Source organism: Rhineura floridana, chromosome 3 (assembly GCF_030035675.1).
Source record: "Rhineura floridana isolate rRhiFlo1 chromosome 3, rRhiFlo1.hap2, whole genome shotgun sequence".
Lineage (NCBI taxonomy): Eukaryota > Metazoa > Chordata > Lepidosauria > Squamata > Rhineuridae > Rhineura > Rhineura floridana.
Window position 1 is genome coordinate 119,639,381 of NC_084482.1, and position 13,382 is coordinate 119,652,762.

Genomic DNA, 13,382 nt, shown 5'->3' on the forward strand with positions numbered 1-13,382 from the left:
CAGAAGATACACACAACTTTTACATTGTGAAACGCAGCCCATAGTGGTTTTACAATCTCATTCACTGCTTCAGCTATTTGAAGTCATCCTCAGTGATGAGGAAAATAAATTCTGCACAAATAGATTATTATTACTTCATGTTCCTGAAAACAGGCTCCAAGCCTTGGTGAGTCCTAGCTCAAATTAAGCCCGTTGAATATCACCCATGGCATTTTGATCCTAAAGGCTGTCTCTACACATCTTCAGTGTCTTTAATTTCTCCTTTATCTCATAAGGATTACTGAAGGTAACTGTCTAAGTGCTTTTGAGGGATATGATTCTAGAAAAGAAAAAAAAGCAAGTTTCCCATTCCAGCTTGCCCACAGTTACCAAATGGGGATACCTGCAGAAGAATTTATGGGAGCTATGAATGGAGCAGTCTACAGGGGTACAATCACAGAACACACTGCATCCCAGCAAGTAATCACTGTAGGTAATAACTGCTTTGGTGCATAGTTGTCAAAATATTAGTGAAAGGTGGTAATAGCACCAGGCTTACAAAGCAACTCCTAAAATCACTTCACAGATACGCAACTTTAATAGAAAATTCTCAAAGACAAGAGAAGTGGCAGAGCACAAGTGCATTAGAAAAGTTGTTTTATACATTTTAATTTATAACACTGTAAGATTTTACAGTAAGGTAAGTTTGATAGATGTATACAAATATGCATGCGCATGGAAAGAATCCACTGCTCCTCAGAAAGAGAAACAGTCAAAATAAGTTTTGAAACAATCAAGCAATTTAAAAAAAAACCCTATTAACTGAGTAAATCATAATAACAATGGTAAGCCATTGATTACTGTGGTTTACCCTGCTTGTACCACACAATGCTGTTTAGCCTCTGCCAACTATTACTTTTTAAATATAGAATCATTTAGTTGACCAATTTATTTATTAATGTATACATATCAAGAATGCAGTGGATGTAAAAGCATGATCTTGATTACACTGAGATAAACCACTGAGAGGAACTTTCCTTTTTACTGTCTGACAAGTGGACTGTAAATAAAACAAGCCTGGACAACCACGAAATATACAAAATTTCTGGCACATGAAATTGTTAGAACCAAACTGGGAGGAAAAAAGATTCCTCCAGCAGGCAACACCTTGCATCACTGGCTCAGTGCTGAAAAGGTGATAATAGACAACTGTCCCAAACTAGGCCCAACTGTATCAAAACAAATCTGCTTGCTCTACAGCTAGAACACATATTCTTCTAGTAACACTCTTCCACAGATGGTTATATTTGGAAAGAGCCTTACAATACCCTATGGTTGTTAGAACAGAATTCCCAGTCTTGAATCTTAAATGTGCAGACCATTGCTAGATATCAGATACTGCTGGACAGCTCTTAAAATCCATGACCAGGGGCAATGCTGGCTAGGGCTGATGGGAGATGAGACAAACAACATATGGAGAGCTATAGGTTTCCCACTCCTGGCAAAGAAGCTCAGGGTGAATGGCCAGAGGGGCTGCCATACCTCGCCTCAGATGGCCACCTCACTCTGATTAATAGTAGAACCAGTCCTCTACTAGAAAAGTAGGTTACTTTTCCAGCACAATGGTCTCGTAAAAACATTTTTGTAAACATTTGCCAATGGCGTCCAAACTGTTTTAACTAAGGGAATGGGAAACAAGTGGATAGTTGCTATGGAAATATTAATTCCAGTTTTAGAAGATAATTGTAGAACTACAGAATTTGCTGTTGACTAGTATAAGCTTAATACTCAAGATAACCACTATAACTAAAGTATAATTTCCTTTTTTTCCCCCCACACACATTACCTCATCTCATGGAATGGAAGTATGGAAAATATTCAGAGCAGATAGCTGTACTCTAAAGTGTGAGAATAGGAATATTCCCAGTCTTGAAGGAATCTAGTGCTTTCTTAATAACTGGCAGGTATTCAGGGGGCCTCCTTATAGAGAGCAAATATCTGGATTTATCCTTCTTAAAGATATAAAAAGAGGCTTTGAAGAACTATAGTTTATGTTAGGATGCTTCAAGGATGAATGAATAGATATCCTTTGTATAGCTTTGTTTCTGGCTAATTAATAAAATAACAGTTTGCACATTCCTTAGTAAAATCAGGCAAAAATTATGACAGTGGTTTGTTTATTAAATTAGGCTGTTGGCAGAGATGGAAAAAATCTATAGTATGAGTTATAGTTTAAAATGGATCATGGGCTACATAAAAAGTTAAAGCTAAATAAATACAGATGTAAGTTATGTTTATATAATAAGAAACACTGCAGGGCTAAGAATTTTAGGTTATAAAGTACAAACTTGTGGACCTGATTCCTTATACATATACTACATAACTACATTTACTTACATAAGTAGTTCCAGTAATACGAAGGGAGCTATTTTGAATATATGTAAAATAAAATGGTAGGATATCACACCCTAATATTGAGGTGAGAGGATTTCTGTTCAATATTGATTTGTCTAATTACAGAAAAGCACATTTTCACTCTATAGGTTTTTTTTAATGATGTTTCGTTTCCTTGACATAAATCTCAGTTAACTTCTTTGGAAACTAGCCACTCATACAGGGGCTCCATGAAAAAGTTTAGACAAAAGGTTTGAGGACTTTTTTCTACACATACTACCTCCAGTGGCACCTGTGAGGGATCAGCACCCTAGTCACATATCAGAACCTGGATAAACTTCCCCATGTGGCTTCACTAATACCACAATCCTATGCACATTTCTTCAGAATGAAGCCAACTACATTCAGTGGGGTTTATTCCAATAGGTGTACATAGGACTGCAGCCTACTTGTGAGAACTTAGGAATGGGATAATGAATTTAGGCGCACAGAAGTAGGCAGATTCAGGTAGGCATGGTTTAGTTCTTATAATGATACACTAGAGTTATGTACTCTTATTTTATAGACTAAAGTGGTAAGAACTCCCTATGATTAATTAATATACAATGATTAATATATATATGGCAGGGATGGAGAACTTGTGGCCCTCCAGATGTGACGTGTTGCAACATCCAAAGGGCCACAGGTTCCCCGGTTCTGATATACTATATAGTTGCCTTTTGTTTTTCTATGGAAATATTTTACCGGTAATTATCTCTAAAATTACTTATTTCATGTTTTGTCAACTGCCTAGTGAAGTTAGTCAACTACTGGCAACACTAGAACCCTAAACCTTCTGGGACAAGGGCACCTGAAGGAAAGGTTGCTCCTATAGAGCTTACCTATTTACTCAAGCCATGATTTGAAACCCTGTTAGCATCCCATCTCTATCAGAGGCTAGGTTCAAAGTCATTATGGACAGGATTTTTTCAGTGATGGCACCTTGCCTCCCAAGCAAAGTACATTTGGCACCCTCCCATAACTTTTTCAAAAGACAGGTAAACATTCCTGTCCAGAGAGTTTTTGAGGGAGGTGTATGCAGGTGATGAGTACTGTGTACTGTTGCTGCTTATTTTCTATTTGGTTTTGGTTTTACATTGTTATTGTTCTGCTTTATGGATTGTTATACAACGTGGGTCTCCTTTCTAAGAAAGAATGGCAGAATAGAAATATTTTAAATAAATACATAATAATATTTTATTTTCTCATTTTATAGATGGTGAAATTAAGGTAAGCCATAGTGATTTACCCGAGGCTGCACTGAAAGTCTGCATGTCTAGATTCAGTTCTAAAGGAATATCCAGGTAGCTTCCAAAAAATACTCTATGTCCAAAGCTGGGCCAAAGTGATGGGAGGGACATGTAAACATATTATCATAGATTTTGCTCTGCTGATCAGTTTACTGAAACGTGACCTTGGTTCTTTTTGAATCTGGTAACATCCTACAATGAATGAAGTGAGTCCTTCCTTGTGGATAGGAACATAAGAAGAGCCTATTGGATCAGGCCAGTGGTCCATCTAGTCCAGCATCCTGTTCTCACAGGGGCCAACCAAATGCCCATGTGTAGAAAGCAAGCAGGACCTGAGCACGTGAGGTCTTTGTTCCATGCCCCATATCCTGTCTTGGATGCTGATACCCATAAAGATCCTATTGCTACTTGCTGGTTTAGTGGGGTCAAATACTCTAAAGTAGTTTGTATTAGAGTAGGCAGTTTAGAGTTATTTTACAGTTCTTGTTTTGTCATTTCCTTTGTATGTACCATGGTATTTCTTAACATCTTTTTATCTGTATGTTTTCACTGGAATGCAGGTTCTTATTTTATGCTGCTATATTTTAAAATAATTATTAATAAATCTACCTCTTACAGATTTGATAAGAGTTCGAAATCCAGTCCTAGCCGTTTGGCTATGTGCTACTGAGTAACCTTTGAGGCTCAAGGGACAGAGAGTCTGGATTTTAGCTCTTGTTCCAGTGAATCTCAAAGGATGTCTGGTGTAACTGCTTGGGATGCTCCTAGCCCAAATTGTGAAGCACATAAGGAGTGGTGACAGCAGTACTACCTTGCAGGGTTGGTTTTACCCTGGTTGTTTGGCACCCCAACAAGGACATTGACCTCTGGACTGGGACCCATGCACCTTGACAAATGGAATTCTCTACAGATCCTGCCCATAGCCCTTTCAAATCTACAATACATTTGATGGGTGGAGCTTTCTTACAATAAGCATATGAGGCAAAGAACACTGCATGAACTGATTGTGTTGGAATTACCCAAAAGCTTAAAAAATCTGCACTAGCTTTGAGAAAAAGGAAGCTGACCCTTTCACCCTATGATCTGGCTAGGACAACAAGTCATGGGGGGGAGGAGGAAGGGACCCTCACAGCCCTAGGGACCCACAGTTAAAGAAGCAATGTCAACCAACAAAAAATGCCTACCATGTTCCAGATAAGAAGGCGTACCTTCCGAAGGATCAAGCCTTCGAGCCCTCCGCCCATGTTTGGAGTTGTTGTGTACAAACATGTTATCCGACACTGCCAAGACATGACCATCCACATTGACTGTTGTAGATACCACAACCTGTGAGTGGAACAGCAATATAAGGAAACACTTTAATACAATTTAAAATGAAATAGGCACAGAGTGTAATAAACCTAGAATCTTAAATAACAGCTGGGAGCTGCAGAAAATTGCACAGCTATTTCGCATAATAACTAGTGCTTAGACTCTAACAAGAGGTGCTATTGATGAGTGGGTCTTTGGCATCATAGGCTTTTGATGTCACTTTAAGTAAAATTGCATAGTTTGTAGCTTTATGGCGGAGCATATACTGTTAACCATCATTTTAACAAGAGCACTTTATTAACTTTGTTTTAAAAAAAGAGTTGGCTGCATTTTACCCCACATCATTCTTCAGCGTGCATGCCAGAATAGATAAAGCTGTTGTCATTGCAAATGAAAATTTATTCAAAATGAAAAGAAAGTGTGGTCTGCAAAGTTGGGATGAGAGCAACTGCATTCATCATGTTGTTATAGTTGTAGCTGCCAAAAGTGTTTGCACTTCTCCAAAATTCTCCTGAACAGGGTATGTGTGTAAAAGGCATTTCAGAGCTGAAATGAATAGTGCTTTTCAAATCCATGTAGTATTTTTCTTTAGCAAATAATCAAGTTTGGATTCACACACTTGGCAAACTTTGACTTTTCTGAATTCATTTAAACAACTAAAAATGGAGATAATCATGTTGCTGTAATGTGTAGGACATGGAATTATTAAGTCACAGAATCTACTGAATTCGAAAGTATAGATTGCAAATACACAGCTGCTGAGCTTATTCCTCAGCAAATTTCAAACGTTTCCAATTTGCATCAGAACCCATAAAACAACAAATGAAAGTGAGACTTATTATGAAGGTTCAACCTCTTTTATCTAAATAAGCTCAGGTTACCCAATAATAAGATGTTCAGATAAAATATGATATGGCTACTACACCAAGGGATTTCTTAGCTTTTGGTTAATGATAACAAACCTTGTTACCTAGCCCATTTCTATCCTTGTTTGTACCTGAATTTCAGCATCATCTATATATTAAGGCAGGACTGAATTGCTTTGTCTTTTCTGACTCTAAAAATAAGGGAAAGCTTTATGGCTAGCCCAAGGCTGCTCAAGCATTAGAATCTGAAGGCAACAAGGAGTTGGTCTTGTTCCCCGAGAAAGTCTCTTACTTGATAATGCTACACTTCACATAGGTTGTACTTCTGTACCAGAAGAGTCACACTGATACAGGATTCATTTCTTAAGCATTATGTCAAGGGATTTCCTTGCAATGGGGCCAGCATTCAGTCTTATGTCCTGCAGCCACTGTATAACAGAGCACAGAATTAGCTGTAAAATAGTTATTATTATTGGTCTAAATTACATTAAGTACCATTATTAAGTGCTGTATAAAAACAAACCTAAAAACCAGTTCTCCTATAGCGAGTTAAACAAATGGATGCATTCATATTTCCACACTTGTGACGTTGGTAGCCAGTATAACTTAATGGCTGCTTGAGTCATCCAGACCGCTTTATACTTCAGACATCTTCTGTTTGATATGCTGCATTCAACTTGTGGCACACTATAGATAACAAAGGTTGATCAATGGCAATGTGTAGGTGGATGGGCCTGCCTTTGAGCAGAAGATCATCTGTGATCTTTGTTTCCTCCCAACTCAGATATTCTACATTTCAAATATGATGCTATTCCTGGATGGTTAGTACCTATTTACCTCATGATAAGTATCCTGAAGCACGTCTGGTTTATCTGCAGTGGTGGCTAATCAGGTGGTTTGCTAGATGAAAGAAACCACTGGCAGCCACAGCATGAGGACAGAGGGAGGAAAAGGCCTTCTTCTCTTTTTCTTCCTATATCAGGAAGTTGAAGCGAAGGCAGGATTGCCACAGTTAGCACTACGCAAGTGCATAGTTACTGAGTAGATGCAGCCCTGATGTCAGCAGAAACAACTCTGCCTTCAGCAAATGTGCATTTGCAGCATACTGGCTGTAGCACCCTCTCACCCAGCACTGGCAGATAAGGGCAGGAAGGCCCCACCTTGCCTCTGTCTCTATAGCATGGTCAACAGTGGTTTTGTCTAGTAAACTGCCTCACTGGCCAGCACCGCTCATCTGTTGGTAAGCACTGATGGAGTTAGTGTAGCCTGTCAGCGTACTTCACGCTTCCATCTCTACAACCAAGGAAATCCTAGGCAGTATATGACAACCAGATTATGCAGACATTAGATTTTATTCAAAAAAGAAGCTCTGAGGTGAATAAATGGCTGATGACATTAATACTATGTATTGATCTACCGTCGTTTTGTCTGCAGGTAAGCATGAAAAAAGGAGTGCAAAGGTGTCTGAAACATTGAGAAAAGACCATTATGAAATGTATTCAGTGTTACAGTAAGAAATATAAGCAATTATTGGGTCTTTCAAAAGTATTCAGAGGCTTTTTAAAGGCCAAAATACAGAACTGGAAAACTGGAAAATCCCCACTGTACCAAGAGTAGTCCAGTTTTCAGTACATTCTTGAAATTTGGCTACATACTTCCATGAAGCATGTTTATTGTTGCCTTGATCAACTCTTAACCCATATTAATTATCAACCATACAAGCAAAATGGCAAGGTTCCCATCTCCACCACTTCTTACCAAGTATCCTAACCATGAACATGCGCTGCTTTCCAGAACTTTGGCTAAAACAATAAGAAGAAATGACCTACACTTCTCCTTATATTAAACAAGGAAGGGGGATTAAAAATTGAAACCCACTGAGATATGTTTATTCATGCAACCTCTTACAACCAAATATAATAATTGTCTGTTAATTGCAGTTTCAGCTCCCACCTCATGCTTCAACATGTGAAACAGCAATCAGCCAGCTCCTGTTTAATCCACCTATTATGTTGACTAATTAACTTTGCTCGACAGTTTATTTCTTCCTCCATTATCAGGCCCTGTCAGCCGCAAGCACTGTGCCGCAAAGGGGGACCTCAGCCCCTTTGATTGATCACCGATAGATTGACATGCAGATTAATTTAATTAGAATCACCTCACTTGAGAAATGAAAGACAATGGCAAGGGGGCTAATAGATCTGCTCTTATAATGAGGCAACCCTCCAGAGCCAAGGCAGAGGATTTCTGATTTATTTTGCTGAATTCCCCAGTCGCTCCAAAAGGCTCTGGCTTTAATTGTTCTTGGTATTGAGAGGTTTTAGCCTCTGAAGAGGTGAAATGCTTTACAAGGATTGGCAAACATTGCTTCAACTCTCCAAGGAAGCCGCTACCCTCTTAAAGTTGCATGAACAGGGAGATTGGCTTGCAAAGAATTGCCTTACATTGCTTGAACTGGGTAAAAGGAGTAAAATGGAAATAAAATTCTCCAAATAATGCTTTATTAACTCTAACAAAATTCTTAAAGCCATGTTTTGTCAGATCTTGACCTACAACATCACTTAGTCAAGCCGTTCCAGCCAAGAAATGCCTCCCCATCCCCATCAAACTCAATAAGGACTCGGAGAGACTGTGAATATAAAATGATTTGTGCCTAGAAAGAGTCTGTCAGAAGAATGTCATTGGCCCATTTCACAGTGTGGTTTAAAAAAGGGAAATATACAGGTTAAAATTGGGTCAAACTTATTCTATAAATTTTGGAGAGTAGAGTTATGAAAGATAGAACACCAGACATGTCAGTGGGATTTTAATTATACAGCCACAAGAGTGGCTGTATACTATAGCCAGCGGGGATTTTTCACATTCCGCAATGTTAAATTGAAAATACTCCCCAAAGCCATTCTGATGCTTCCCATAAGCTCATTTCAAAACAAAACCTTACAAATCTTATAGTCCTGAACTCACAAACGCTTGCTTAACAACACTCTCAATTTTCATGGTGATACATAAAACAGAGAGAATCAAGAGTTCAAAGTCTAAAAAGAGAGAAAAAAAACTCAGAGCCCTTTTGGCCTTTTTTCTCTCAGAGTTCTCATAATCTGTTGAAATTCATTAAAAATCAGCCATGTTCACAGAGTACCTGTAATCCTAATACTGACCTTGCCCCATACTCCGACCTTCATCTTCTGCAGTTTAAAAGTTAAAAAAATGCCTGGCTGATTCTTAATTAATTTAAGAAATTTTGGCTGGCAGCCTATGATAACACTGGGCATGCTCAGTAAGAACTGTCAGTGTTCTAAAAGCCTCACAGCTGCTTGGCTTGGCTAATTAAGGGGCACACCCACACCAGACTTTGATTTCATGTGAGACAGTCATGGCTTCCCTCAGAGAACCCTGGGAAGTGTAGTTTGTGAAGGGTGCTGAGAGGAGACTCCTGTTCCACTGAGAGAGCTCTAGCAGCCAGACTGGTTTAACAATCAGCCACTCTGACTGAAGGTCTGTGAGGGGAACAGGGCGTCTCCTAGCAACTCTCAGCACCCTTTACTAACTATACTTCCCAGGATTCTCTGAGAGAAGCTATGACTGTCCAAAGTGTAATAAAGGTCTGGTGTGGATGTGGCCAGGTACAGCTTTGGTTTAAATTTGGGTGGGAGGCTACATGTGCTTTCTGTAGAATAAAAAGGTGGGGGAAACACTGAAAAACAATGATATTGTTCACAATGTTTTCCTTTTAGAAAGGGGCTTCCCTTCTGCCCAGTGCCCACCCACCCAATCTCCTCCCCCTCCTCTCTCTGCCCCTCCCCCAGGTCAGTGTTGGACTATGACTTGGGAAACCAGGGTTCGAATCCCCACACAGCCATGAAGCTCACTGGGTGACCTTGGGCCAGTCACTGCCTCTCAGTCTCAGAGGAAGGCAATGCTAAAACCACCTCTCAGAGAAAAAAGTCCAAAAGGGCTCTGAGGGTTTTTTCTCTCTTTTTACACTTTGAACTGTCTATTCTCTGTGACTGTTTTGTGTATCGCCATGAAAATTGACAGGGTTGTTAAGTAAGCGTTTCTGAGTTCAGGACTATATGTTTTGTAAGGTTTTGTTTTGAAATGAGCTTATGGGAAGCCTCAGAATGGCATGGGGGGTATTTTCAATTTAACATTGGGAATGTGAAAAATCCCAGCTGGCTATAGTATACAGCCACTCTCGTGGCTGTATAATATTGAATAGCTTCAATAAGGTGGTTTTAACTGACAGCTCCTACATAAGATATTACAGTAGCCATGCTGTGGTTTTTTTACTCACTGCAAGCCAGCCCTTTAAGTAAAATCATGAAATCAGGATTTGCACACATTCTGGCTGTAAATCCAACAGGGATGATGCCATAGATCTTGGAGAAATTCATCATATTTATGTCTTGCAAGAAGACACATGTATCACTAGTTGGGTAAGTCAAGAGGAAAGTCTGATAAGTGAAAAGGCATGAGTCATAATCTATGCAGTAAGAATTTCATCATTCTCTCATTGTAGACAATTACAAACAGAGACTGAGAGAATCAGGATCTTTTACCTCCAAAGAAGATAACGGACAAGAATTGTATCTTATTTTTATGGGTTAAGGGTAATATTGCCAGTTGAAGTTAACTGAGAAATGTTAATGCTGACACCAACTGGTCCAAGGCATTTTGCTGGAAATTGTAGTAGCTCAGTGGTAAAGCATAAAGTAGAAGAACCTGCGAGTCTCTCGCATCTCCAGGTAGGGCTGGAAATGTCTCCTGCTTGAAACCTGTGAGAGCTGCTGTCAATCACTATGAACGGTACTGAGCTAGATGGACCAATGGACTGACTCAAAATAAGGCAGCTTCTTTATGCTGCCTGAGATGCAGCAGCCATTGGTTTCCCCGTGCCATCACCATGCCTCAGACTAAGCTACCTCACTCAGTTGTTGTGAGGATAAAAATGGGGAGATTATGTATACACTGCCTTTAGCTCCTAGAGAAAAGGTGGGATAGAAATGTAATAAAATTAAAAATAAATATTCTGAAAGAAGACAATTGTCTTACAATATATTATAAACAACAAAATAAGCTCCCATAGCATGTAAAATGGCCGCCACTGCATGGTGCCTCACTATGTGCTCATGAACTAGAAATAAGGTGTATCCACTACCCCACTTGGGGATTAAGCATGTAGGAAACATAAAGGGTAGTAAACATATAACCTTTTTATAGATGGGAAACACCAGGGGCAGTCTGTGAATCCATGGCAGAGGACTGAAGATGCATACATGTTGTGATCCTAGATCAGGAATGCTCAGATGCAGAATCCTTCAAGCAGCAACCTTGAGGAGGAGATAAATCTACTCCCTGGTCCATCCCACATGGACCTGTGGCCACTGGAGCCCACACCTCCTTTCCTAAACCTTTCTGCCATCAGACTCCAAAGACTGGTCCACAGACTCCTCAGAGGATCAGGAAAGCTCTGAGAAGATATTCTTACAGGTTGAATCTCTATGGCCTAGAAGGTGGCTCTGGTTGCAGAAGAAGGCACCAGTTCTTTAAATTGACTAGATGCAGCATTCGGGGGGGGGGGACCTGTAGCAAATAAATACCTAGCCCAGGCTATAAAGATCTACCAGTTGCTACAGGGCACCACTGAGACAATTTGCATGTTCTGCCTCATATCCAGGATCACTAACTATGGTCCTGAAACCAACCTTGATCCCTCTCCAAGATGCTGAGCCTGCTGTACCTTGCCGTGTCTTCCTATCTGCCTGGAATCCTGGAACTAATGGCCCCTTGCTTGGGCCATCACCTATCCTTGGTGGTGGGCATTGCCATGGCTCAGGGCAATACGGCGCGGGACCACGATATCTGTCGGAACGCCTCTCCCGATATGAACCGGCCCGTACACTATGGTCTACTACGAAGGCCCTCCTCCGGGTTCCGACTCATAGGGAAGCCCGGAGAGTGGTGACAAGATCTAGGGCCTTCTCAGTGGTGGACCCCGAACTATGGAATTGTTCTGTCCGAGGAGGTGCGCCTGGCGCCGACACTATCATCTTTTCGGCGCCAGGTTAAAACATTTCTCTGAGGCATTTTAATTCCTGTTAATTCTAAATTATTATATTTTGATTTTAGACTGTACAGTTTTTTGTACAGTTTTGTATTGTGATATACTGTATTGTGTTATTTTTATTGTATTTTTAATGTTCACAGCCCAGAGAGCTGTTGCTACTCGGGCGGTATATAAGCTTAATAAAATAAATAAATAAATAAATACAAAAGCATCCCTTCTTTCCACTATTGCTATATGCAATAATACAGACACCCTTCTCTTTCTCATTCACCAATACATTCATAAATTGACAGAAGAAATGCACAGACTGCCCCTTCCCCAACTACTCACATATCAGTCAAGACATATGAACTCAAGAACCTTGCTGGATCAGACAAAAGACCTCTGTAGTCCAGCATTCTGTTCTCACACTGGTCATATGTCTTTGGGAAGTCCACAGGCAGGGCATGAGTGCAATAGCACTCTTCTGCTCATGATCTCAAACACCTGGTAGTCAAAGGCATATTTCCTTCCAGTACTGGAGGTAATACAGCTATCATGGCTAGTAGCAATCAATAGCCTTTTCCTCCAAGAATTTGTCTAATCCTCTTTTAATGTGATCCAAGTTGGTGGCCATCACTACATCTTGTGGTAGCAAATTCCATAATTTAACTATGTGTTGTTTGAAGAAGTACTTCCTTTTGTCTGCCCTGAATCTTCCAACATTGGATGTCCTCAGGTTTTAGTTTAGTATTCTTTGAGAAAATGTCTCCCTGTCCATTTTCTCCACACGATGCATAATTTTATACAACTCTATCATGTCCATTACCATTTTTGTATTCCAAAAAGCCTCGAACATTGTAACCTTTCTTTAGTGGGAAGTTGTTCCAGCCCCATGATCATTTTGGTTGCTCTTTTTGGCACACAGAGACATTTTAAAAACATACAGGAACATTAAGGGCATTGATATACACTTTCTCTGTTCCATCATGGCAAATGGCTCAAATTTATTTATTTATTAAATTTACATCCAGCCCTTCCTCCTAGAAGGAGCCCACTGCCTCATGACAGGGCTGGCCCTGAATCATTATAAATTATACAGCCACAAGAGTATATGATGGAAGTCATGACTGTCTAAAGTGAAATAAAGGTCTGGTGGCGATGTGGCCAGTGACAGCTTTGGTTTAAATTTGGGCAGGAGACTACATGTGCCTGCTGCAGAATAAAAAGGTGGGGAAACCCTGATAAACAATGATATTGTTCACAATGTTTTCCTTTCTCTCTGCCCAAAGTGCACCCACTGAATCTCCTCCCCTCCCCCTCCCCTCCCTCACATATCACCAAATTCTTCCAAGCTACACAGGAAGTTGATTGGACAGTGAAAGACAAACCCAAATTGTGTTTGCATTTTTACAAATTTCTAGGGCAGTCCAGTATCTCAGAGAGAAGGTCAGGTCTCCTCCTCCCCTGGTGCAATCACTATAGTTGCCCAATTTC

General features: G+C 40.1%; 1 protein-coding gene across 6 annotated transcripts in view; it reads right to left on the reverse strand.

Moving 5' to 3' along the window:
- EBF1 (EBF transcription factor 1) overlaps positions 1-13,382 on the reverse strand; it is a 502,532-nt gene that overhangs the window by 151,400 nt on the left and 337,750 nt on the right. For 4 of the 6 annotated variants that reach the window (XM_061617505.1, XM_061617503.1, XM_061617499.1 and 1 more), the window contains exon 8: positions 4,847-4,988. In XM_061617505.1, the coding sequence (XP_061473489.1) occupies positions 4,847-4,988 (142 nt within the window). The remainder of the gene's footprint in view (positions 1-4,846; positions 4,989-13,382) is intronic. The other 2 variants (XM_061617502.1, XM_061617501.1) reach the window with 1 other exon arrangement.